At 40.7% G+C, this 27639-nt stretch overlaps 1 protein-coding gene across 1 annotated transcript in view; it reads left to right on the top strand.

Annotated features, from left to right (window-relative positions):
- The window catches only part of KIRREL3 (kirre like nephrin family adhesion molecule 3), a 952257-nt gene that overhangs the window by 871785 nt on the left and 52833 nt on the right, over positions 1-27639 (top strand). The window contains exons 13-14 of the mRNA XM_070765424.1: positions 2702-2737; positions 11747-11854. Coding sequence (XP_070621525.1) covers positions 2702-2737; positions 11747-11854 — 144 coding nt within the window. The remainder of the gene's footprint in view (positions 1-2701; positions 2738-11746; positions 11855-27639) is intronic.

Here is a 27639-nt window from a genome sequence, read left to right as displayed (position 1 = left end):
ATTAGCAAAGCTGTAGAGGAATGTAGTCCCAGGAGGGAAGAGTTCTTCCCCAGATTAGGGCAAAGTAACAGAGGGACTTGGGATGTCTGGCAGGCAAGAAGAGAGCAAGGTCGAACCCTGCCTAACAATCAAAGGTTATTCTATAGTGATGGCAGATAATTACTTTAGTCTGGCAAGATTCTGTCTGTAGGCGAACAACAATAAAAGAACTACTCATAAGTAACTCTGCATGTCACTCTTGGTTCTTTGGGCCAGACATTAATCTTGCCAGACTAAAGCAATTGTCTGGAATAATGATAGATATTCTAAAAGGAAGAGATAACAATCTTAAACTAAACGGCATGAGAGAGTTACCAATTAGGGGAAAATTACAAAACTTGTGCGCATTGGCGAAAATAAGCTTTAGCTAATATGGCACCAGCATGCAGAAGAGAACCCATTTTATACTGGAAGGGAAAGAGGAAATTGGGATATATATCATTTAAACCTCCTTACCTTTACAATGATCTTCTGCATTAGTACTAGAGTCATATAAAGGATTTCCATAATTTATTTGGGGATTATAAATTACGGGTATGATCAGCATTCTTCAGATTTTGGTTTGCAAATAATGGTTTGGATAATGGCCTGCACCATTATCATGACCACCCAGTCACTGTTATGCAGATTTTAATTGCAAATTTCCTCTCTCCATTTCATTTTTTGTCTAGCGGGATCATAATTTATGATATAACACTATGCATAGCCAATTTGATTTAGCCATTTGCTGAAAACAGCAGTAATTCATGAAACCCACTTACAGGGTGGGCTATATTTCCAGCTTGGTCGCATAAAATGGAAACCAATCAAGGAGGGAAGCAATCTAGAACTAAGAAGAAATTTCCTGACAGATCAATTCACCAGTGGAACAATTTGCCTCCAGAAATTGTAAATGTTCCAGCACTTGAGGTTATTAAGAACAGATTGTCTGAAATAGTATAGGGTTTCCTGCCTGAGCAGGGGGTTGGACTAAAAGACCTCCTAGGTCCTCCAACTGTGTTATTCTAAATTCTAAAAATTCTAAAAGGAAATGCTCTTGATTGAAACAAGATTATAATTTTAAAGATTCTCTTTAAAAGTCCCTGTCCTGGGGTAGGGTAGGAATAGAAATAAATAGAAGAAATAGAAATAGAAATAATAGGAATAATAGGAATAATAGAAATAATAGAAATAGAAATAATAGAAATAATAGAAATAATAGAAATAATAGAAATAGAAATAGGGGCAGGGCAGGGCAGTTGGAAGGGACTTTGGAGGTCTTCTATTTTATTTATTTATGTTTATTATTTGTATTTATATGCCACCCAACTCCCAGAGGACTCCTGGCAGCTAATCCAACCCCCTGTTCAAGCAGGGTCACCAGTTCTGTCACTTCCTCTTAAAAGTTAGAGTGGGCACTCGGACCATTCTCATGAAGTTCTCACTTAAAGGCAAGGCTCCCTTTCTGATTAAACTGAAATTAAACGGCCTTAAAGTCAGCCTTGGTTTCAGCCCAGTGCAAATAAAGCTAGCAGATGATTTTCCTGTTGCCCACCATCCCTGAGCAAGCAGGTATTTATCTGCAATGCTAAGAAAGTGGATGCCGGTAAAATCTCTCTGGAAGGAGTTGTTCAGTTGTTCGTAATACAGATAAATGTAATCAAAGATCATTTTGAGATGGACCACTGTTCTTCAGAGCTCATAAAGAACAGGTGACTGCTGGCTGCCCAGCAGTCTTGGGAAGCAGACAGCTCTGCCAAAAATAGCAACCTTATTTTGATGTAGGTTGAAAAGCTGCCAGTTGATTTATAAGGACTGAGTCTATAGGAAAGGGAATAACGTTTCCAACAATTGCTTTTCCAACTGCCAATCTAATCATATATACAACGGTCCCAGGACTATAACCCTTTTGCCTATAAGTGCAGCACTGAATGCTTGAATGTTCCCCTGGATTTTAAAACATTCTGCAGATGGAAAGATAAAATTTCTTGCCCGCCATTCAGCTAAATTTGTTTCCTAAGAAAATGTATTTCCACAAACAAGGTTTCCTTCTTTTTCTTTCTTTCTTTCTCTCTCTTTCTTTGTCTTTCTTCCTTCCTTCCTCTCTCTCCCTCTCTCTTTCTTTCTTCCTTTCTCTTTTTTCTTCTTTCTTTCTCTCTTTCTTTGTCTTCCTTCCTTCCTCTCTCTCCCTCTTTCTTTCTTTCTTTCTTTCTTCCTTTCTCTTTTTTCTTCTTCCTTTCTTTCCTTTCCTTTTGTTTCTTCCTTTCTCTCCTTTCCTTCTTTTTCCTCCCCCCTCCCTCCCTCTCTTTCTTTCTTTTTTTCCCTCTTTCTTTCTTCACTGAAATATGCAGTCTTGCAAAGAGACTCCATGTGCAGGGATGAACATGGTAGTATCCTAAAATTAGCCCCCCCCCACTAGCAATTTCCTCCAAGTATATTTTGAAATAGGATGGACATTCAAACAGGGGTTGCCTGATGTCCAGAGGCAACCCTGCATTTTGGAACCCCCGACCCTCGCAACAAGTGGGCCATGGACCCTGAAGCTGCCTTTGGAAGTGATGGGCAAAACCTGCCCGGGATTTGCTTTTTCTGAGAAAGGCAACCCCGGCAAAAGAAAAAAGAAATAACTGACTGACGTTGCAGTTGGGCGTTGGCTGTAGACACTTGCTTTATTTTCAAACAGGTACGGAAATGAAGTCAGGAGCTGGTATGGAAACAGGTACGGAATTATGAGTGAAGGTGACTCTGTGAACTGAACTCCCCCATCTCCCAAGCTAATCCCAATGAAACAGTAATGCCACATCTGTTAACAGGAGGTAAAAGGATGCCTGAGAGAGGAACCATTCTTGGAAGGGTTGGTTAGCCTTCAAAATCCTTGGGTTCTTGAAAGTCCTCCCAGTTCCAAATGGGATAGTGCTACCATTCACAGTACGGCTACCGAGAGGACGAATTGGTGAGCATGAAGAAGAGGGTATCTTCCTTATCCTTAGACCCAGAACTGGAAAAATGCCCCATGAATGGCCTATTAACATGTTCTTGAAAGCCATGTCCCACTGATTGAACCTCGTCTCTAAAACGAATGCTGGCATGTCAAAACGACCACAAGCCCAATTCAATTTCAGGTATAGCCTATACCTCCCCCTTTTGCTAAATTAATAGCGGTTGTCTCCCAGAGACTTTACTGACTGCTTTTGGCAAGCTTGTGGGAATCCAAGGAATTGATCGTGGTTATGTTCTGGTTAGATACTTTGGGGAAACAGAGATGACCGTTCCAATGCAGGAATTGTTTTGCTGACTTAAGTTTACCATGTTTCCGAAAGCCGCTTTTTGCTAGCTCCCTTCCCATCCCATCATCCTGCTCTGCTTTGGGCTACTTTCTTTGCATGAGCCCCATCACAAGCCACCTTCTCTCCATGTTTGAATTTGTTACTAGGACTTCATCTTCCCTTCATAAGTGTTTTCTCACTTACCTCTGGAATGGCCTGTGCGTTGCTCTGAAACTAGGCTGCCTACATCTTTCCTGTTCCAACTACATTCTAAGGTGGTTAAGAACAAGAACAGGAAAAAAATCCTCCTCTTTTTCTTTTAACAATCCCATAATCCTTTGTGGTGTGATCTGGGCAACTGAATGGAGCTGAGTGTTCACTGACCCAATGCTCTTCCTGTTGCCAATGCTGAGCCACTGCACCACTCAAGAACAGGAAAAATGTTTCTCCTAAATTCACATTCCCTTGGGCCTAATCTGCCATGGGTCATTAGCAGACAGAAGTGGGCTCACAAGTCAAAGCAGATGGCCATTGCTTTGTTATTTTGCCATTTCACTCTCTCTCTCTCTCCCCTCCGACCTCGTCTTCGTCATCCATCAGGCTGCCAGGGGGAAAAAACACCCAATATCATTCCAATTAAGAGCCTGGAGGATCGTTGCCGGGGGGGCTTCCAAAATTAAGTCAAAGAGCCATGCATGACTTTAAATCTTGCATGGTTGCCAAGGTCATTCGCGACGGTGGCGATGGTGGTGGTGGTGGGAGGAGACCAAAATGGCAAGATGGCTTCTGCAGCCATGTAATCCAAGCCCTGCTCTTTTCTTGTGTGTGATGGGCAGAAGGAATAACCTTGAGGAACAGGAGGAAGAACGCCAGCCAAGACAATGGTGAGATAAAAGAAATACGAGCCTGGGATTAGGGATGCAGTTTGAGAAAGCATCTTAGACATGACCCTCCCTGCTTCCCATACAGAAAAAAAGGAGGGCGGGGGAAAGTGCATTGAGACTTGCAAGATTCTGTTATTATAATATTTGATATACAGGTAATTCTTGACTTACAATCACCCATTGAGTGGCTGTTCAAAGCTACAACAGCTCTATAAAAAAGTGGCAAGCAACCAGTCTCACATTATGGCTATCCCAGCATCCTTACAGTCACATGTTGCTTGACAACTAGTGTGTATTTACAACGGTTGCAACATCCCAGGTTCATGTGATCATCATTTGCAACCTTCCTTCCTGACTGGTTTCCAATAAGCAAAGTCGTTGGGGAAGTCACATTCACTTAAAGACCTGTGATTCGTTTAACAACTGCAACAATTTGTTTAATCACCATGGCAAAAAAAAAGCCATAAAAGCAGGTTTTTTTAATACTCACTTAATATCCATGGCCTCGCTTAGCAACGGAAATCCTGTTTCCAGTTTTGATCGTAAATTGAGGATTACCTGTGTTAAACTTTATAATATATGTAGTATTAGCTTGCATGTCTTTGGTTTTCAAATTGGGTCAACCTTAGAGGGCTGACACACACATGTGTTGTACATTAAAAGGGGAGGAGCAGGGCTTCAATCACACAGTTGTGGTTGCCATCTTATTATTTTTTTCCCTTTCTGCCCACAGGGCCCATCACTGTTGTTGATTCATTTGAAATATTTCTAGACCTCTTTTAAGGACAAAACTTCCGCAAGGTGGCTTAGAATTATAAAATCATGTCTATAAAAGCACTATAAAAAAAGTAAGAATAACGGTAACAGTAAGAACAAAAGGCATTTAAAACAACCCATCCTAGAAAGCAATCTCAAACTGGTAAAAAAGAAAAATTCAACAAAACCCATTTAAGTCAAAGCCAGACGAAGCAGCTGCAAACTTTTCGGAAAATCTGCAGGGATGGGTCCCAATTAATTCTGCAGGAAATTTGGCCCCGGTAATGTAACCGGGACCAAGAGATGGATCAAGATCTTGAAAATTGGCAGAAAAAAAGATGCAAACAAACAGTACAAAAGAATTATCAGAATTTTTGGATATGTAAACCGGACTCAGATCTATTGGATTATATTGGAAGAAGATTATGTAGGAAGGAGCCTATTGTAGTCTGCACTTTTCAGAACATCCAGGGGATGGATCTGGCTCCAGGGTGCTTAGATCTGGTCTGTGGGGCCACCCTAGAAACAATGAAGGGCTGCCCCGTGGCACTTCTGCCAGTGAAAACGGGCTCCTGAGCTCTGTTTTCTGCTTCCACGGCTTCCTGCAACCCTCTGCCAGTGAATACAGAGCTCCATTTTCATTGGCAGAGGGTTGCAGAAGGCTGGGGCAGCAGAAAACGAAGCTCAGGAGCCCATTTATGCTGGCAGAAGGTTGCAGGAGGCCATGGCAACAGAAAACGGAGCTCAGAAACTCTGCTGTTTTCACTGGCGGAGTGCTCAAGCCGCCACAGTCACACAGACAAGAGTGACGTCGAACTCCCCATACCCACCCTGGCCAGCCTATCCCGGCCCTCCGAAGCCCAACCCTGACGCGGCCCTCCATGAAATCTGATTTGACACCCCTGATATAGATTGAAAAGCACAGAAAAACATAGGTTGGTAGGGCTGCAAGAACTGTAGGCCCACTCTCAGTTTTACCCCTCCGAGACTGGTGCTTAGAAAAGGGACTCCCGATTTATCCTATAGCCTTGAGAATTTCACCTTAAATCTTTGGACAACCTTTCCGGCACAGAAAGTACACAAATAACAAGGAGGGTGGGTGGTGGTGGTGGGGAAAACCCATCGTCTTTCTGATCCAGATAGCTGCAAATAGCTATTTGCCGTACACAAAAGAACTGAAACACATATAAAGCTCCATGCCCTTGATATTGCCCCTCCATTGAGAAACCACACCTCTAATCATTCTCCGATCAGACACACAAAAGCATGGGAAAGGGATGAAAAAGCAGAAGCATGAATTGTGCCATTAAGACCGAGCGAGATCCATCTCGCCCACTGTCGATCCCTAACAGCTGCACAGGCAGAGACACAGAAGAACCAGGTGGCAACTACTGGTGTCTCCATTGTTTGCTGAGACACCTGCAAGCAAAGGGCATTTTAAATAATAGTGGTCACTGTCATTCACCACAATTGCTTTCTAACGCTGGAAGGAAAAGGGGACGTATATTTCCACTGTAAAGGAAAACAGCGGGCAGATAGTTCTCAATATGCAACCACTCATAAGGGTAATAATGCACCACCGTCTGAAGATACGGCAAGGCTGAAAAAAATGACTTATGAACAGCCCAAGCACTTACGACCATTGCAGTACAAGTAGTCCTCAACTTACAACAGTTCATTTTGTTTGACCAAAGTTATGACATTCCTGAAAAAAGTGAGTTACGACCATTTTTTCACACTGATGACCGTTAGTGCCTCCTTGTGGGCACGTGATCAAAACTCGGTTGCTTGGCAACTGTCTCATATTTATGGCAATTGTGGCCCGAGATTGTGTGATCCCTTATAGCGACCTTCTGACAAGCACAGTAAAATGGGGGAAGCCAGATCCTCTTAAGAACTCTTAAGAAGTTGCAGTGATTCACTTAACAACCCATCAACAAAACAATATCGTTTGGCGGGGCCCAGGGGAAGAGCCTTCTCTGTGGCGGCCCCAGCCCTCTGGAACCAACTCCCCCGGAGATTAGAATTGCCCCCATCCTCCTTGCCTTTCATAAACTCCTTAAAACCCACCTCTGTCATCAAGCTTGGAGGAACTGAGACATCTCCCCCTGCCTATGTAGTTCTAGTGCATGATATGACTGTATGTATGTTTTTTATATTGGGGTTCCTTGCTTTTAGATTTTTAAATGTACAGTACAATTGTTATCTTAGATTTTAATTATTAGATTTGTCAATATATATTGTTTTTGTCACTGTTGTGAGCCGCCCCGAGTCTGCGGAGAGGGGTGGCATACAAATCTAATAAATAATAATAATAATAATAATAATAATAATAATAATAATAATAATAATAATAATAATAACTGGGGCAAGAAAGGTCATAAAATGGAGAAAAACTCAATTAACTGTCTCGCTTAACAACAGAAATTTTTGGCTGAATTGTGGTCATAAGTTGAGGACTACATTTATTCCTGCAGCTACACATTAAAATGTGAGTGCTTGGAAGCCAGCATATATCTACAGCCTTCCCAGGAGACCTCTGACAAACAATGCCAATGAGGGAAACCAGATTCACTTTAATGACCACATTATTCACTTAACGAACAGAACAAATCACTTAGTGACAGAAGTTCTGGTCCAAATTGTAACTCAAGGACAAACTGTAAGTTTACGGCTGTTGAGCCCAAACATCAACTTGACTAACTCAACTTGACCATGGAGTCTCAAACTTGATTCAATATCTTGATGAGGCCAAGATAACAAACATCTTACATCGCCAAGCTTTCCTTATGAGTAAGGCTTTACTTGCAAGAACACACTCATATAAAAGCAAACAAGGTTCATGTAGAAGAGGAAAAACTTTCCACTGATTCATTTGGCTTTAACAAATTCTCTTTGCACTGTGCTAACTCCGGTTTCTTCAATATTCCATCTGGAATTATTCTTCAAATCCCACAAACAACTGTGATGTCCAAATCCAGTAATTGAAAGCGGCTGGAATCAAAAGTCAGCAAGACCATCCTGACAAGTGGGTGATCAACTGATAGACAGATCAGTCTTATTTTTGGTATCAAATTATGCATGACATGAAAGCAAGCCAAAATTAGAGCAATACACCAAATTGCTTTTTTAATATATCTGCAATCCTACTGAAAACCAATGATGTTCTCAGGTGCTCCCATCAATGCTTACCGTTTGTCTATCCACATGTGGATGGCAATAGTTTCTGCTAACGGACATTTCTTGGGTCTTCAAAGACAATAATGCATTGAACTGTCAAAACGTGAAGTCACCAACGATGAATAAACAAGAGCAGGTCTCCATGCTCCAAAGATGCCTTTTCTTGTTTTCTTCTTGGATGAAAAGTGAAAAGTCTTCAGAGAAAAACCAAACGGTCCAGTTGCCTCTTGAAAAAGCACCTTTGGGACAACCATGACCTGGATGATTGAGAATCTCCATCAAAACCAGGTCCCCCTGTTACAGCATTGGTTCATGAGACTGATACATTTTTTCTTGTGAATTATCCACTTTTTCTGAAGAATTCTATTCTATTTTTTTTCCCAAATTACAAACGAATCTGTGTGGAGAGTTGAAAACGTGAAGTCTTTTGTAGAACTAAATATCACTTTTTCTTTTTTTAATCCGACACATTTCAATCTGGACATTTAAATTTGTGCTGAAATTGTTGATGTCTGGTTCTCCATATCCTATCAGTCAGTCACCAGTTAACAAGTTTGGGGGGGGAAATGTCAACATAATACATTCCCTTGAAGTCTCCTGATCAGTGGATCTTTTTCTTTTCCAAATATTTGGGTTCTGTCGAGCTCTCTGGTAGACTCCTCCCGGAAATTCACAGGTACAAATTTCAGACGCACACACGTTTGAAAATTCAAAACAATGTTCTTTATAATGAAAATTCACTTAAACTAAGCCCTCTTTTTGTATAGCAAAGAGCACTCGTCTCCAAACAAACTGGTAATTTGTACAAGTCCCTTATCAGTTCTATGATACTTAGCTTGCAGCTGTGAGGCAATTCACAGTCCTTCTTCTTTTACAAAGCGAAACACACTTTGCTCTGCTTTAGTTTCAAAGGGGGGGAAAATCAGCACACAAAAGGTCAAAGTCATTAAAGCAGTCAGGAAACACAACGACCAGATAATCCTCCACAATGGCCAAACCCACATGCTGCTCTTTATAGCAGCCTCACTAATTACCACAGCCCCACCCAACCACAGGTGGCCTCATTTTCTTTGAAAATAATCTCTGTTGTTGTTGTCTATGCATCGCTCTCCGCATGCGTGGCTATATCATTAACTCTTGTTCTGAATCCAAGGAGGAGCTAGATAATTGATCTCCTTCTGAGCTGTCTGCCACACTCTCCTCCTCCCTGTCACTCCTGTCTTCTTGGTCAGAGGAGCCTTCATCAGCAGATTCCACTGGGGGCAAAACAGGCCTGCAGCATGTGGATGTCTCCCCCACATCCACAGTCCTTGGGGCAGGAGCTGGGCCAGAGCTAACCACAACATATTTGTTTCCTTCTTCCCATATATAGTTTGGGATCAAGGTTATGCTAAGATATTTTACTGCCCCAAAGATGTTTTTCCACCCTCCCTATTCTGGCAAGAGAATGTAACTGGATCACTTGTTAAATCTACCTCTCCTATTATCCTGGTGGGAGAATACCATTTTCTATGGCTGCTTTATGAACCCAGGAGAGGTAGAAATACCCCGTGACCAAGGATGTAGTTTTCAAACAAAGAGCAAAACAAAATGACTCGGGGCTCAGCTAAAGCTTGACATTACTGTTCCTCAACATCTACCACTTTACATAATGGTAGGGCTGGTCTTGAAATGGAGAAGGTAATACCAGGTGAAGAAATAGCAATATATTATTTATTCCCCAGGGGGGTAAGACTATTTCAGTAGACTCTCCAGCAGTCGAAGGATGGAAACGATTTTTCCCCCCTTCTTCTTTCACATCACGTATCATTTCTTCATCAAATATAACTGGCAATCATTCGTATTGGGGTGCAGGGACTCTCCATATGGGGTCTGAAATGTAAACACTGGCTGGATTATTGGGGGGATGCAGAAGACGTGCAATGACAGAAAAGTTGAATTTTTGACAGCTGCTAGTTTTAGTTCCTATATTTCACTCCTACTTCCTCGGGATCATTTTTGACAAGCAACAATTAATTTAGACAGCATGTCCTCAGCCCAAAGTACCATTCAATCATAATCCGTTACAAAGCAGAAGCTAAGCAAGAACTAACCAAGTTTTTTTTAAAAAAAATGTATTTAACATTTCAAAAACTCGCCGAATATTTATTCCATGTGTTGAGTCGTTTTCTGAGAGCATGGTAGGAAGTGTTTAGTTAACTTCCTCCTAGAATCTATCTCTGTGGTCTATTAGATAGATAGATAGATAGATAGATAGATAGATAGATAGATAGATAGATAGATAGATAGATAGATAGATAGATAGGATAGATAGATAGAAAGAAAGAAAGAAAGAAAGAAAGAAAGAAAGAAAGAAAGAAAGAAAGAAAGAAAGAAAGAAAGAAAGAAAGAAATAGGCTGCATACAAAGGCCACTCCTAGGCTCGGGAACATAACCACCAAACCATGGTTTGGAAGCATATGCTTGAAACAAGAATTATGATGTCATTATGAGACCTCATCCTAAATCACTGTGTTTAAAGACCAGCAATCTTTAATTTGCAGATTCTCCATCCTCAGGACCGATTCATGAAGGGGATGCTTTTAAGACTTCCTCAAATTCAAATGTAATCAGATGTTACTTTATAAGTAGAAGAGGATGCTTTCAATGTTCTGCAAAATTCCAACAGAGAAGAAGACTGTTATACAGTACATGTATAAGATCGGGATACATGTATAAGATTGGGGGTGATGAAATAGAAGTCCGGAGAAGCTGCTATCAGTTGCAGAAGTAGGAAAGATAAATTTAGTCAAACCAAGCCAATAAACAGGAAGATTTCAAAAGCTTCAAAAGCTTTTCTTATATTTAAAGCAAAAGTTTCAAATAATAAAGTAATCCATCCTGTACCCTTCAATAAAAAATGCACTTGGTCCATAGATGGGTTTCAGCAGGTTCTGACCAGTTCTGGAGAACCAGTAGTAGAAATTTTAAGTAGTTTGGAGAGCCAAACACTATTTCCCAAAATCCCACCTCTGAGTGGCCTCGCCCCATCTATTCTCTGCCTCCCTAGTCCCAGCTGATCGGGAGAAAATGGGGATTTCGCAGTAACCTTCCCCTAAAGTCGAAAGGGAATGGAGTCTTTGCAGTATCCTTCCTCTGCCATGGCCACTAAACCACACCATGCCCACATAACCAGTAATAAAAAACTTTGAATCCCACCACTGTCTTGGTCTACATACATTCAGATAACCAAACTAGGCAGGTGATATTAATTTTACTCCTTTCAAAGCCACTTCTCTGTCCTCAACAGAGATCTCAATATTTCAAGTAAACGGCCCAAAGGGATTGGATCCTAGCCACACTTGGCAGCCAAAAGTTGACTTTATTTTGATAAGTACAGGAGGTCCAGGGGTTAGTGACCCAAAATAAGCCTTTCTTCTAAAACCCACATGTTCCTTTCCAACTCATTGTAGCCCGCCATACCTTTCTAACCTTGTGTCTATTTCATTGAGTAGGAACTAGTCTTACCGATGATATGGGCAAATCTGAGAATTAAATAATGACTTGAGAATAAATCATTGAGGTCTTGGCAATAAGCGTGGGGCAAGGAAAAAGGAAGAGAGGGATCCTTCTCCACTTCATTTGTTTTCTTGTTTCTTCCAGAGTCAGTGCCCATGGCAGTCATCATAGGTGTGGCCGTTGGAGCTGGGGTGGCTTTCTTAGTCCTGATGGCCACCATTGTCGCTTTCTGCTGTGCTCGCTCTCAGAGAAGTAAGTCTTTTTTCCTTTTTAATTCATTGACTGTCGTTGTGGAATCCCATGCAGAACTGAACAACTAATAACTGGGTATATATTTTTTTTCCTCCACCTTAAAGACAAAACTTATGCCTCCTGCCGCACGAATCCCAGCATCTGGTTAGGTCCCAGAGAGTTGGCCTTCTCCAGGTCCCGTCAACTAGCCAATGTTGTTTGGTGAGACCTAGTGGAAGAGCCTTCTCTGTAAGGGCCCCAGCTCTCTGGAATCAACTCCCCCCAGAGATTCGCACTACCCCCACCCTCCTTGCCTTTCGTAAGAATCTGAAAATACATTTATGCCATCAGGCTTGGGGCCACTAGACCCCAGCCTCTGCCCAATGAATGTGTAGGATGTCGTAGTATGCATGTGAATGTTTGATTTTTAAATGTTTAGCTTTTTAAGATAATTTTTAAATTAATTATTTCTATTAATTGGTTTAGAAGTGTTTTATATATTGTATTTTTTATTGAAATGTTGTTTCAACAGTCCACGAAGGGGGGCGGCATATACGTCCAATAAGTAAGTAAGTAAGTAAGTAAGTAAGTAAGTAAGTAAGTAAGTAAGTAAGTAAATAAATAAATAAATAAATAAAAAACACAATACCAATATCCAACCATATATCTAACTCCATCTCTCTAATATTAAAAGTAGTACTAAACTTTAAAATCAGAACGAAGAGAGAGAGAGAAGAGAAAAGAACAAAAACTAATATAATATTCTATAAATCCCATATTCATCATTATTTATGGAGAAAGGGAGAGAGAGAAAAGCGGGGGGGGGGGAATAGAGTAAACAACCAATAATAAAGACTCACTGAAGGGTTTTTTTTTAATTTGTTTATTTAGTAGTGCGTACTGGAGTGGCCCTTTCCAGAAGAATAGTGGAAGACACAGCCCTGTAAATGCACTAATATTTACCCATTTCAGAAAGGAGGGGAAATGGTTCTTTTATATGTATTCACAAATACTAACATTGCACATCATAAGTTGACAAATGTATCTTTTACTTTTATGTACGTTGAGAGCATATGTACCAAGACAAATTTCTTGTGTGTCCAATCACACTTGGCCAATAAAATTCTATTCTATTCATCATAAGTTACTTTTGTTATCTACGTCTTGTTAGAGGAGTAGGTCAAAGTTAACAGAGTAGGTCAGGGTTCTCCCCCGGTTTAGAATGGTTCTATGGAACCAGTAGTAACTTGGTAGTAGTGGCCTGTGTCGATGGAACTGGCAGGGCACCCCGGCCTGCCACACCCCTGACCAGTTCTCTCAGCTGTGCCATAGGCACCGCCACCTTGTTTTTTGCTTCTGCGCATGCGCCGAAGCTTTTTTAAAGTACTGTGCATGTGTGCGCGGTGCGCCCCCGAGCAAACTGGCAGCAGGAGAAACCAGAACCCACCCCTGGAGTAGGTCAACCTCTTCTCCAAGGTACCTGAAGGCAGGACAAGAAGCAATGGATGGAAACTAATCAAGGAGAGAAGCAACCGGGAAGGAAGGAGAAATTTCCTGAGAGAACAATTAAACAGTGGAACGACTTGCCTTCAGAAGTTGTGGGTGCTCCAACACTGGTGGTTTTTAAGAAGAGATAACTATTTGTCTGACATGGTATAGAGCAGTGATAGTGAACCTTTTTTCCCTCTGGTGCTGAGAGAGCGTGAGCACTATCGCGCATGTATGAGTGCCCACACTATAACTCAATGCCTGGAGAGGGTGAAAAGAGCTTCCCCGCCCTCCGAAGACCCAATGGAGGCTGGAAACAGCCTATTCCCCAACTTCTGGTGGGCCCAGTAGGCTCACAGAGTTGGCCTTCTCCGGGTCCCGTCGACTAAACAATGTCATTTTGCGGGACCCAGGAGAAGAGCCTTCTCTGTGGCGGCCCCGACCCTCTGGAACCAGCTCCCCCCAGATATCAGAGTTGCCCCCAGCCTCCTTGCCTTTCGCAAGCTCCTTAAAACCCACCTCTGTTGTCAGGCATGGGGGAATTGAAAATTTTTTCTCCCTTCCCCCTAGGCTTATACATGGTATGTTTGTTGGTATGATTGGTCTCTTAAATTGGGGTTTTTTAGATTGTCTTTTAATATTAGATTTGTTACATTGTTTTTTATTGTTGTTAGCCGCCCCGAGTCTTCGGAGAGGGGCGTCATACAAATCTAAATAAACTAAACTAAACTAAACTAACTCATGTTTCGCCCTCCCCAGGCTCTAAAGACTTCTCTCAGAGCCAGGGGAGGGTAAAAATGCCTTCCCCGATCCCCCTCTGAGGCTCTCTGAAAGCCAAAAAATGCCCTCCCAGAGCCTCTGTGTGAGCCAAAAATCAGCTGGCTGGCAGACACATGCATAATGGAGCTGAGCTAGGGCAACGGCTCATGTGCCAGCAGATATGGCTCCGTGTGCCACCTGTGCCACCCGTGCCATAGGTTCGCCATCACTGGTACAGAGTTTCCTACCTGAGCAGGGGGCTGGACTAAAAAATCTCCAAGGCCCTGTCCAAATCTGTTATTCTGTTAAGAAGCATTTGCAAATTTGAGATTCAGAGGTTGCTATGGGGATGTTCTGATAAAGCTTTCCACAGGCTACTGTGAGCTACAAGGGCACATTTCTTAGGTCTCCGTTTCTTAATTAACAGTCCCATTCACCTGAAAATGGATTTTCCCCACATCACATTGTATCAGGCTTGAAGTTTGGAAGACCTTCTGTACTGCCTGCAAGCGCAGGCAGAAAGGATATGCATGTTTATCTCATAGGTTGGACAAAGATGGCAATGAGATACGGTTTGTTTTACCTTGGCATATTGAATAAGCAATTGGCTGAGATAAACCAAGGTTACATCAATTTTGGAGGGTAATATTCTTTTAAGCAGGAACTGGTTTGCAGAAAGTAAGTGGGACTGTTGTCTGAACACTTCATTGCTTACCTTGCCCAGGCAAGCCCAGAGCAGATAATTGCACAAGTGCAGAATTAGAGACCTTTGGGATATGCACATCAGAATATAAAAAATTAAAACCACAATATCCAAACTTTGGTGTCCTCATTTATCCCCCTCCCCCCAACCAAAAAGACTACTAAACATTTCTATTTGTCCAGAAGCAAGGAAAATATATCAGAACTATGCATTAAATCCTTACAAATGCATCGTATTTATGTCATCCTGGGGTGGAAAAAAACACATTTTGTTTTAGGAGATTGTAGGGTTTGGGAGACTTGTCCTTCTAAACGAAGCAAGCATTTAAATCCATGTCAAGCTTCAGTTGGCTTTTCAGTCCAGCTGGAGAAACAGATGTTAAAAACAAAATAAAAGATTCCCATGGATGAACAAGAGCTGCCTTATTGGAGAGAAACCCGGAGAAGTTCCAGAGTGATGGTTGTGTGGATCTAAAGGCAACAAACCATGGAATGATAGTTGTTTCTTCTCTTGGAAGCTGAGAAAACGAAAACCAGCCGCTTCTCTAACTTTAAGGAAATTAAAAGACAGCTAAGCCAAAATGCACTGCAAAGTACTTGTTTGTGTTGCTGAGAACAGAGAATAAATAATTAAGAACATCTCTTTTTAGCAGTTTATAGTGAAGGCTTCTCCCAGACTTATTAATGAATGGCTGGGCTTACATACAAGGCTGATTTTCAGAGCCATAATCGTGTTTTCTTCAGCTTCCCCTCCTCCACCTTTCATAACACTCCCAAACCCCATTAGTGACTCTGTCAGATATTAGCAAATTAAATCTCTGGCAGTCATTAATCTTGCATTCTAGTTAAGCACTGTTTTTGATGGATGGGTGCACGACTAAAACCTGAGAAAAGGCCAATTCAATTTCACTGGAATCATTCAACAGTGATGTGCCATTCAGTCTTGCTCGATAACGGGCCAATTCATTGTTACAGCATCAGTGGTCAAACACAATCAGCCTAGTTTGCATATTCTTCTCTCCCCCCATCTCTTCTTTAATAATATATGTGAACAAACTGCATCATTTCTCTGATTCATTGGTGGGGGGAAAGAGAGGACACATGGCTCATTACGTTTTTCTCATTTGAAGTAACCATATGGTGTTGGGTTTCTTTGCAAGGCCTATAGTCTATCCAATGTTTATGCGATGATGTCCACTACAATGTAAGGTTTAGATCAGGGCAAACCAGGAAAGAGAAGAAGTGGTCAGTTGGAAGTTGAAGCCATGTGGACAGGTAATGGCATTCTAATTTCTGGACCTGATAAACCCCTCTGCTTACCAGCAATAACAACATTGAAGTTGATCATGAAACCAAGGGGTAAAGGACTAAGAAAAGACAACCCATTGTGAGTTCAGAATGCTTCAAATCAGTGTTGACCTCTTGACAGAAAAGCAGCATAAAGAAGAAACTTTTGCCAAATTCTTCTTCTTCTTCAAGCTATTCTCCAAAGCACCTGAGGATAGAAGCAATGGGTGGAAATTAATCAAGGAGAGAAGAAACTTAGAACTAAGGAGAAATTTCTGCTATCGTGTCATCTCTAATTCTTCTTTTCATGAAACTAGACATACCAGTTCTTCTTCTTCTTCTTCTTCTCCTTCTCCTCCTCCTCCTCCTCCTCCTCCTCCTGCCATATCCATCATTGGACATTGGACATCATGTTGGGAAATCTATTTTTATCAACAATCGCAAGAAAAAGTGCTGTTGAGGGTTTTTTTCAGATCAGTCCCTCAGATTTTGAAGCCATGATGGACCTTATTTGCCTTCAATCTTTCCTGAGAAGATTCAGTGAAGTATGTAGTATTTTTCTGGGTGTCGCATCACATGTCCAAAATATTCTGACTTTCACCTTTTTGTGGTTTTGATGATTTCCCTTGGCTTTCCGAGGCAGCTTATCACTTCCTCATTTCTGATTTTGTCAGCCCACCTTATATGTAACAGCTGCCCCTAAAGCCACATTTCAAATGCTTCTAATCTCTTCTACTGCTACTGCAAAGGTCCTATAGAACACTTGATTGTTGGTTGGGTGTTTTTGCTGGTGGGATATTTAACACAATTTCTAATGATGGCTGACAATTACTGGCAGTTGATAAAAGAAGCAGGAGGCCTTTCCAAAGGTCTGGTCCATAATAGGTTAGGAGTTTGCTGGTCAACTATTTTGAATTCTGCAATGGAAATTAATAGCATTTCAAATCTGGGATAGTGTGATCAACAATTTTCAAGAGCAGGCTAACATAAAAAGTATTGCACATGGGAATCTCTTCAAGATGGCTCATGAAACCTCGGGGCTTCCCCATCTCAGTTAACAAAACACCAGTTTTCAAATGACTCAGATGGAGTGTTGTATAGTCTGCAATGGTGGCATAATATTTATAAGCTGCAGGTATTTACACTTTTTCATCTTATCCCAATTCCCAAATCAAGCTTACTTTTCTCTCTTCTTTATAGAGATACAGTAATATCAGCTCTAAAGGAAATCTCAAAGGGTCTTGACAATCCCTGTAGGCTTATAAAAAATTAGTAACACATGCAAAACCATCACAGTCATCAGTAATAAAAACAAGAGCATCCTGAAAGCAAGAATTAGCCCTTAAAAATCTACCCATATGCATCAGCGGTCTGCCCTTTGAAAGTCTAACTAACCCAAAAACGTAGAATTTGCAAATGACGAAGAGAAATGACCCAGTAGGTTTCTCTCAGAGGGGACAGGACCTCCAAAACAAATATAAACAAACAAACAAGTTTTGGCTGAGAAGTCTCGTCTCTTTTGAGACCTTCCCATGCCTAGGAATACATTCATAATTAAAAATAAGGAAAACGGAAGGCATGCATGTTGCATAAGAAAATGACACCGCATCGCTTTGATCTTTTGCCATTTGAAAAGCCACCTCGCTACGTGGTGGGATTTGTACCGTAAGCCTAACAGGCACTGCATAAACTCGCAATTGTGGAAATCTCTGGAGAGCCCAATTATTCATATCATAGCCGTCGGATTCATTCAAGGCAAGAGAAACCGAAAGAATCTGCAGAGTTGACCCTGGTCTCAGGAGAGGTCTCCTGCTTCTGTCTGCTGTCACAAATTTATTATCCACCAACCGTAGGAGCAAAGTGCATATTTAAATTAACATAAGGGTTATGATATGGATGCCATGTTCATTGAGCCCGTTCCCTCAGTCTCCAGCCAGGCTGTATTGAGTATAACAGCAATCAGGCAAGATTTGGTTCGCTTCTGTCTTCCACCCAATTAAAGACATAGTTTTAGGCCTGTCTCCATCACCATTTTCATCATCCCCTTCCCTGTTGTTGCCGCTGCTACTCCTGCTGCCAATCTAGATTGAAAATCAGCATTAAAAAACACAAACAACAGACGGCAAATTAAAAAGGCATGAAATGACATATTCTTTGAAATAATTGAGGAGAAGAATGGTGGAAGGTCTTAAGCATAAAACGTATCAGGAAAGACTTCATGAACTCAATCTGTATAGTCTGGAGGACAGAAGGAAAAGGGGGGGACATGATCGAAACATTTAAATATATTAAAGGGTTAAATAAGGTTCAGGAGGGAAGTGTTTTTAATAGGAAAGTGAACACAAGAATAAGGGGGCACAATCTGAAGTTAGTTGGGGGAAAGATCAAAAGCAACATGAGCAAATATTATTTCACTGAAAGAGTAGTAGATCCTTGGAACAAACTTCCAGCAGACGTGGTTGGTAAATCCACAGTAACTGAATTTAAACATGCCTGGGATAAACATATATCCATCCGAAGATAAAATACAGGAAATAGTATAAGGGCAGACTAGATGGACCATGAGGTCTTTTTCTGCCGTCAGACTTTTATGTTTCTATGTTTCTAAGAATGGAGAAGCAAACTAAAGCAAAAGGACACTGACAGACAGAAGGCCCAGATGAAGAGCGAGGGTCTTCAAGAGGAATTTAAAAGAGTCATTTTAGGGGTCTCACCAAATTCTGAAATAGCATTCTAGGTGCATGGGGTGACCATATCTGACATTCAGCACGTGTGACATAGCTGGCCTTCTTGTATGACAGAGAAAGTCAAATTGTTACCTCAGGAATTAAGCAATGGGAGAAAATGGCAGCAGTCCAAAGGTTAGGGAATTATGGGATTCACAGCCCAGCCTCTGTCCCCCATTTTTGGCAGAACTCTGCTTCATTAGAAGCGTTGAAGGCCAATACAGCTCTTTGCCTGCCATCATTGTTTCACATCATTGTAATATTTACCTCAGGCAACAAAATGCCATGAGCTGGTCTTCACACTTCGAGCGCCCCTGAAGGCCCTGCTAATTAACCTCATAGCCCAGTGCAGATCACCAGATGCTCTCCAAAAGTTTTGTACCTCAGCTCCTACCACACCAACCAACATGGATAACAATAAGGGTGGTAGGAGCCAATGCAGTGTTCCCTCACTTTTCGCGGGGATGTGTTCCGAGACCGCCCGCGAAATTCGAATTTCCACGAAGTAGAGATGCGGAAGTAAATACACTATTTTTGGCTATGAACAGTATCACAAGCCTTCCCTTAACACTTTAAACCCCTAAATTGCAATTTCCCATTCCCTTAGCAACCATTTAGATTATTACTCATCATGTTTATTTATTAAAGTTTATTTAAAAAAATCTTTATTAAAGGCAGACGAAAGTTTGGCGATGACATATGACGTCATCGGGTGGGAAAAACCGTGGTATAGGGAAAAAACCCGCTAAGTATATTTTAATTAATATTTTTGAAAAACCGTGGTATAGACTTTCCGCGAAGTTCGAACCCGCGAAAATCGAGGGAACACTGTATAGCCTTGTAGTAGCCTACATTTCTCTTCCATTTTGCGCCTGAACCATAATGGGGCTCTTCAATGATTTATTAAATTTTCTTAACTAAAACATTAGTTTGCTTTTTTTTTTACTTTTTTTGCAAACAAGAATTTGCATGCCTTCATTGGCATACCTAAATTAAATTATACTTGCACTTAATCAGCAAACAAATAAAACTAAGCCCAAAGAAATGCCATGCTGCAATAAGCTTATTCTTTCCCTAATAAACCTTGATTTATTAGAAATGAAGATTGTTTTACAAGCCATGGTATTTAAAGAAACAGAAATCCATCCAACAGATTTTTTTCCCCCCCAAATAACCAATTTCCACAAACCTCTTGTTATGAGACAGTCTCTCCAGCAGATATCGGGATTTCTCCTACTCAGTTTTGAAATTCTAGAAAAGACCTCATTTATTTATTTATTTTATTTTATTTAATTTTATTTTGCCTTCTCTGTGGCGGCCCCAGCCCTCTGGAATCAACTCCCCCCAGAGATTAGAATTGCCCCCTCCCTCCTTGCCTTTCGTAAGCTGCTTAAAACCCACCTCTGCCGCCAGGCACGGGAGAATTGAGATACACTTTCCCCATAGGCCTTTAAAATTTTATGCATGGAATGTCTGTATGTAAGATTGGTTTTTATATAATGGGTTTTAACTGTTTTTAGTATTGGATTATACTGTTTTGTTACTGTTGTTAGCGGCCCCGAGTCTGCGGAGAGGGGCGGCATACAAATCCAATAAATAATAATAATAATTATTATTATTATTATTATTATTATTATTATTATTATTATTATTATTATTTTATTTTATTTTATTTATTGTTAGAGTTGAAAGGGACCATGCAGGTCATCGTCCAACCCCCTGCCTGAGCAGGAATCCTAAAGCACCCCAGCCAAATGGCAGTCCAATCTCCTCTTGAAAGTTTCCAGAGTTGGGGAGTTCACCACCTCCGCAGGCAGGTTGTTCCACTGGTTGATCGCTCTGACCGTCAGGAAGTTCTTCCTTACTTCTAGGTTGAATCTTTCTTTGGTCAGCTTCCAGCCATTGTTCCTCGTCCGGCCCTCTTGTGCTCTGTAGAATAGAGTGGCCCCCTCCTCTCTGTGGCAACCCCTGTATACCTGTATACAGCTATCATGTCCCCTCTGCCCCTCCTTTTCTCTAGGCTATCCATGCCCAGTTCCACTCCGCCCTTCCCCCACAGTATGCATTCAATATTCCTGGAAAAAGGAAAATCAGATGAAAGTGTCTGCTTGATTTGTTTTCCCTTGCTCACTTTTTGTAAAGAATCAAAGATTGCTTCTGCCCCATTTATAACAAATGATATGAACTTCAATAAATTCTTATTAAAACACAAAGCAGACTAAATCATTGTTATCTGTAGATACTGCTTCGGGATACTTTGTTAATCTTAAACATTAATCAGCTTGATGTGAATTTATAAGTTAATGAACCTCGCCTGCCCACGTTCCCTTTCCTTTCTATATATCTTGGAAGGCGTAAGCATATTTCTATCCACCTACAGCAATGTTTTGTATCTCACCTCTCACCACCTACAACACGGCAAGCGAATCCAATTCAATTAACATACTTTTCATTGTCGGCAGCTTTGTTTGTTTTGCAGTGAAAGAAATCCAGGTTGACAACTTAAGTTTTTCTGTTTCATAATTCAAGTTTACTTGTCACTTCAAAAAGCTCCCATTCCAACAGAAGAAGAAAAGCTGTGTGCTGTTTGAGTTGATAAAGCTACGAGGAGAAAAACAGAGAATGCTCAACCTAAGCATGGAGCGTTTGTCATGCTGTTGCCATCTGCCACTCATTGTATCTCCCTCTTGGGAACTTACTCAAATGTTGTCTGTTCCCTTCTCCAAAGTGCAGGAGAAAAGATCCCATCCTGTTTGTTCTAGAAGACACCTGTATGATCAACAGATGCTTTCTGAGCATCAGAGAAAATGCTGCACAAGCATTTACTTTCAAGCAAACCATGCTGTGAACACGCGGAAACTTTTTCTGCAGCATCCTTTGAATTGAACAATATCTTCCAGGTAGCCAGAGAAGCCACCTGACTGAATAAGCGAGTTAAGCAAATTACAGCTAGTCCTCAAGTTATTAATGTAATGGAGTCCGTCCATAATGATCGCAGCACATAGAATAACAGAGTTAAACGAAACAACAGTCTGATTTGATAATAAACTGGTTTCCAATCTTCCATTTATCAAGGCTCATGAAGCCATGAATTTTCCTCCTTTCTCTATCCAGTAATCCTAATGTCTGTTAGTTTATTTTTTATTAAATTTTTACACTGTCCATCTCGCCGAAGTGACTCTGGGTAGTTTACACCAACACATACATTGTTACATGTTAAATCAGTTTTCTCCAGATAAATTAAGATAGCAGCATTTAAAATCACACAAAGAGATCCAACAATTTCCCAGAGCCCCTTTAGTTCCATTTAATGCTTGCCAGGAACTTTCTTTCTTTCTTTCTTTCTTTCTTTCTTTTTTTCTTTCTTTCCTTCCTTCCTTCCTTGGTTGATTGATTGATTGATGATTGATTTATATGCCGCCACTTTCCGAATACTTGGGGCAGTTTACAACATACAAAAGAACAGTAAAAACATCCTAAATCCAAATTTAATTTAAACTAACTAATCTGAAACACCAATTCATTAAAAAGTAATCACTCTCATTCAACCAGTCAAACATACCGAATATACTTGAGTATAAGTCGATATTTTCAGCACAAAAATGTGCTGAAAAATCCAACCTCGACTTATACTAGAGTCATTGACTTTCACTGACCTGAAAACTGTCCCAAAGCTCCACAGTTCGGATGTGAAAGGCAGGGAGGAAAGAAACCTCATGGCTGGCAACACGAGTTTTTTTTTTCTTTTTGCTCTTGCTACCTCTCAGCTGCCTGATTGGCAGCAGGCTGAACCAATCACAACTCCTTCTCTACACAGAAAGGAGGCACTGAGAGAGCTATCTGATTGGCAGCAGGCTGAACCAATCACAGCTCCTCCTCTACAGGAAGCACTGGGGGAAGGGGCGGGAGGGTTGGAGAGACTTTCAGAAGGAAGGAACCATGGGCTTTCTCTTCTGATCAAGCCAGCAATAATATTTTACAAGTAAATAAAATGTACAAGTAAAATGTAAGTTACCCGTTTAAAATTGATTAACAGGATAGGTTATTTTGTAAGAAAATGTTACTTAAAGTGGGGATAACTGTGTGTAATTAAACTTTTTCTTCCAACTAAACTTATCCTACCCAATAAGATTGTTAATGCTGACTTGTTTAAACAATACAAAGGTTAGGATAATATAATAGTATGAATTTTGTCATTAATAATTTGTTTTACATAATTAATATGAATAGATTTACCTTTTTTTAAGAGTATGGTTTCTCCTTATGCAAGATAAATATCATGTAGAAGAAAGATTTTACATTAATGATTGAGTAACCCCCAATTGTTATTTACTGATCTATTGAGATAGTAATAATGATTTTAACTTATGAAATACGTTTTAAATGGAAAATCTGAATATTTATCATATGGAAGTTTGATTTAAGCAATTCTTTTGAAAGAATATATGAAATCCCAATTCTTAAGAAAATTATAATGATATTGTAATGAAGATTAAGATAACAGGTTTTAAGATTAAGATAACATTCCTAAAGATATTTTAAGAGGTTTTTGGAATTTAAAAAAAAAGAAAGATTTTGGAAGGGGAGGAAGAAAGATGCAAGAAATAAAAAACATTTTGGAAGGAAAAAAGTTACATAATATAATAATAACAACAGTGTTGGAAGGGACCTTGGAGGTCTTCTAGTCTAACCCCTTGCCTAGGCAGGAAACCCTACACTACTTCAGACAAATGGGTATCCAACATCTTCTTAAAAACTTCCAGTGTTGGAGCATTCACAACAGGCTGGCTGTTCCACAGATTCATTGTTCCAACTGTCAGGAATTTTCTCCTTAGTTCTAAGTTGCTTCTCTCCTTGTTTAGTTTCCACCCATTGCTTCTTGTTCTGCCCTCAGGTGCTTTGGAGAATAGGTTGACTCTTTCTTCTTTGTGGCAAACTCTGAGATATTGGAAGAATGCTATCATGTCTCCCCTGGTCCTTTTTTTCATTAAATTAGATATACCCAGTTCCTGCAACCATTCTTCATATGTTTTTTTTATTCTCCTACAAAAACAATTTTAAGAAGCTACAATAGAAGAATATTCCATTTTTATAAGTTACCAGTAGCCACTGTATTTTCCACCCTGGACTTACATTCAAGTTTTCCCAGGTTTTTTGGCAAAAGTAGGTGCCTCGGCTTATAATCGGGTCGACTTATACTCAAGTATATACAGTACATTCCGTTCATCAGCCAGGGTCTAATATCTAATGGCACCAGGCCTGTTGGCACAGTTGGGTCTTTAGGCTCTTGTGGAAGGCGGGGAGGGCAGAGGCAGTACGAATCTCTGGGGGAAGCTGGTTCCAGAGGGCCGGGGCCCCCACAGAAAAGGCTCTTCTCCTAGGTCCCGCCAGGTGATATTGTCTCATTGATGGGACCTGGGGAAGGCCGACTCTGTGGGACCTTAACAGTCGCTGGAACTCAGGCGGCAAAAGACATTCCCATAAGTAATCTACACTAACTTTCCTTTTCATTGGGAATAAAATGAGTATATGAAGCTATAAAGAGTTTCAGTGTGTAAATGGCAAGGGCAATATCTTTGAATTGAATCAGAATAGAGCTGGAAGGGACCTTGGAGGTCTTCTAGTCCAACCCCTTGCTTAGGCAGGAAACCCTACACCACCTCAGACAAATGGTTATCCAACATCTTAAAAACTTCCAGTGTTGGAGCATTCACAACTTCTGGAGGCAAGTTGTTCCACTGGTTAATTGTTTTAACTGTCAGGAGATTTCTCTTTAGTTCTAAGTCGCTTCTCTCCTTGTTTAGTTTTCACCCGTTGTGCTTTGGAGAATAGCTTGACTTCTTTTTCTTTGTGTCAACCCCTGAGATATTGGAACACTGCTATCATATCATACCTAGTCCTCCTTTTCATTAAACTGGGCATTGTGATTACAGTGATAAACCATGACCAACCCAATTTTACATATTTTTTTTGTGACAGTTATGGCAGACGTTAAGCAAATGCCAGTCATTAAGCAAACCAATGATTCCTTATGGGCACAGGTTTCTGAAAACTGTAAGTAAATAATGGCTTTTAGCAAAACTGTCATAAAACATGGTCATGGGAACATGGGAAGCACAAATAGCCATTAACTGTTGTCTAGTTGCCATATATTTGAAGTCTAGTCATGTGATCATGAAGGGTTGTGGGAGGTGACCAACAGAACTTCAAATCTGGTACCACCCCCCCCCCCCCAAGTAGATCTGTAGGAACTTTGAATGGTCACTAAGCAACCAGTCATATGTTGAAGACTAAAGTCAAAAAATCAATAGGCCACTTCTTGGTCAATTCTAGTACAGTGGTACCTCTACCTAAGAACACCTCTACTTACAAGGTTTTCTAGATAAGAGCCAGGTGTTCAAGATTTTTTTCCCCTCTTCTCAAGAACTACTTTCTACTTACAAACCCAAGCCTCCAAAACTGTAACCGGAAAAGGCAGGGAGAAGCCTCCGCAGGGCCTCTCTAGGAATATCTTGGGAGGAAACAGGGCCTGAAAAGGCGAGGAGAAGCCTCCGCGGGGCCTCTCTAGGAATATCCTGGGAAGAAGCAGGGCCAGAAAAGGTGGGGAGAAGCCTCTGTGGGGCCTCTCTAGGAATCTCCTGTGAGGAAACAGGGCCTCCCCTATCGTACAGATTAATTTGATTTTACACTGATTCCTATGGGAAAAATTGCTTCTTCTTACAAACTTTTCTACTTAAGAACCTGGTCATGGAATGAATTAAGTTCATAAGTAGAGGTACCATTGTATACTCTAAATCAATGTTTCCCAACCGTGGCAACTTGAAGGTATCTGGACTTCAACTCCCAGAATTCTGGGAGTTGAAGTCCAAATACCTTCAAGTTGCCAAGGTTGGGAAACACTGCTCTAAATGACTAAAATTTGAGCATTCTTTTGCTGCTTTCTTATATGTGTTAGATCTCACGCTTACATTTGCAGAATAGTTTGTGTGTGCTGTTTCTCCAGGACAGTAAAGAATAGAAACAAAGAATATGATAAGAATGTAAAATCAAGAGCAGTTTATTAATTGATGAAATTAAAAAACTGGGTTAGCAAATTACAAGCATCCTCCCAAAATGCCATCAATTTATTAATCATTTGGGAAAGCTTGAGAAACTGCTTTGTTAATGAAATTAAGAAACTTTTTCCAGAACTTGGAAGAAACCAGGAGGGACCAAACACATTTCAATTAAATGAGAAAAGCTTGTCACTTTCTGGAATAGCTGTTTTAGTGCTAATGAAAATTTAGATCATCCGTTTTCTGCATGAGGTACCTTGCCAATTATAGGGGGGAAATCTTATTTGTAGTTCAACGGATTTTAAGATGATGGTCCTTCCTCCCTCCCTCTCTCCCTCCCTTCCTTCCCTTCTGTTTCTGTAATCATTCTGTAATCATTTAGATTATTTAGAATTTCTCCGAGTAGTCAAATAGCAGTCAGAACCGTGCAATCAGAGCCAAACAATGTATATAAACTTTCATTACATCATTTGTAGTCATCTTTACTACTTTGACTTTCAGTCTGTAGATACCTAGAACTAGATACCTCTGGTTCTTAATCAATTTAATTATGATACTCACAGCCAATGGGTGTATTGAATTCCTTCTTTGGTACAACCCTTTTCTTCAAGAACTATAGATTAGATTAGATTTGATTTATTGGATTTATATGCCGCCCCTCTCCGTAGACTCGGGGCGGCTCACAACAATGGCAAAAACAGTACATAGTGACAAATCTAATATTTACCAATGTAATTACAGTTTTAGGTTAAAAAAAATTCATAAAAGCAACCCCAATATATATAAAAAACAAGCACACAATCAATCATACACCAAAACAACATGGGCAAGGGGGAGATGTTTCAATTCCCCCATGCCTGATGGCAGAGGTGGGTTTTAAGGAGTTTACGAAAGTCAAAGAGGATGGGGGCAATCCTAATCTCTGGGGGGAGCTGGTTCCAGAGGGTCGGAGCCGCCACAGAGAAGGCTCTTCCCCTGGGTCCCGCCAGACGACATTGTTTAGTCGACGGGACCCGGAGAAGGCCAACTCTGTGGGACCTAACCGGTCGCTGGGATTCGTGCAGCAGAAGGCGGTCCCAGAGATAATCTGGTCCGGTGCCATGAAGGGCTTTATAGGTCATAACCAACACTTTGAATTGTGACCGGAAACTGATCGGCAGCCAATGCAGACTGCGGAGTGTTGGAGTAATATGGGCATAGTCTTCTTGGTTTTCCAAACTTCAGTTCAACCCCAAAGGAAGAGCTTGTAAAGGCATTCCTTCCAGGGCCTTATCAGTTAAAGAAGCAGAGTCCTCTGGGAAATTGCAGAGGGATGGATTTTTAAAAACCCATACTGATAATTACAATACAATTACTTTGCAACAAGAAGTTCAGAAGTATGACCAAAGCCATAATCCCCACCCACAGTTCCCCCTCAAATGCTGGAAGTCTGAATCATCTTGAAGATGCAATAGAAAAGCTACTTTTACAGAAAAGCATGGGGTTTTTTGAGCTGAAGTAGAGAGAAATGAAGAACATAAAAGATTGTTGGTTTAGTATGTAGAGAATGTACAGATTAGTCTCCCACAAGGCACAATAAAGCATCATTTTGAATCACTTCTAATCACAGACTGATACATGACTGTAAAACGCTTTCTCTAAGACCTGAAGAGTTGATGTAGTGATCAGGATTATTTTTTAGAGATACTTCAATCCTGAAGCTTTTGATCTACTTGCTGACCACATCCATTTTTTTCTAGATAAAAATCTGGAAAAGTTCCAGCTAAGGAGATACAGATCTTTGCCATGT

The sequence above is a fragment of the Erythrolamprus reginae genome, chromosome 12 (assembly GCF_031021105.1).
Source record: "Erythrolamprus reginae isolate rEryReg1 chromosome 12, rEryReg1.hap1, whole genome shotgun sequence".
Taxonomy (NCBI): domain Eukaryota; kingdom Metazoa; phylum Chordata; class Lepidosauria; order Squamata; family Dipsadidae; genus Erythrolamprus; species Erythrolamprus reginae.
The sequence above is the reverse complement of the archived record's forward strand: the minus strand, read 5'-3'. Positions and strand labels throughout refer to the sequence as shown.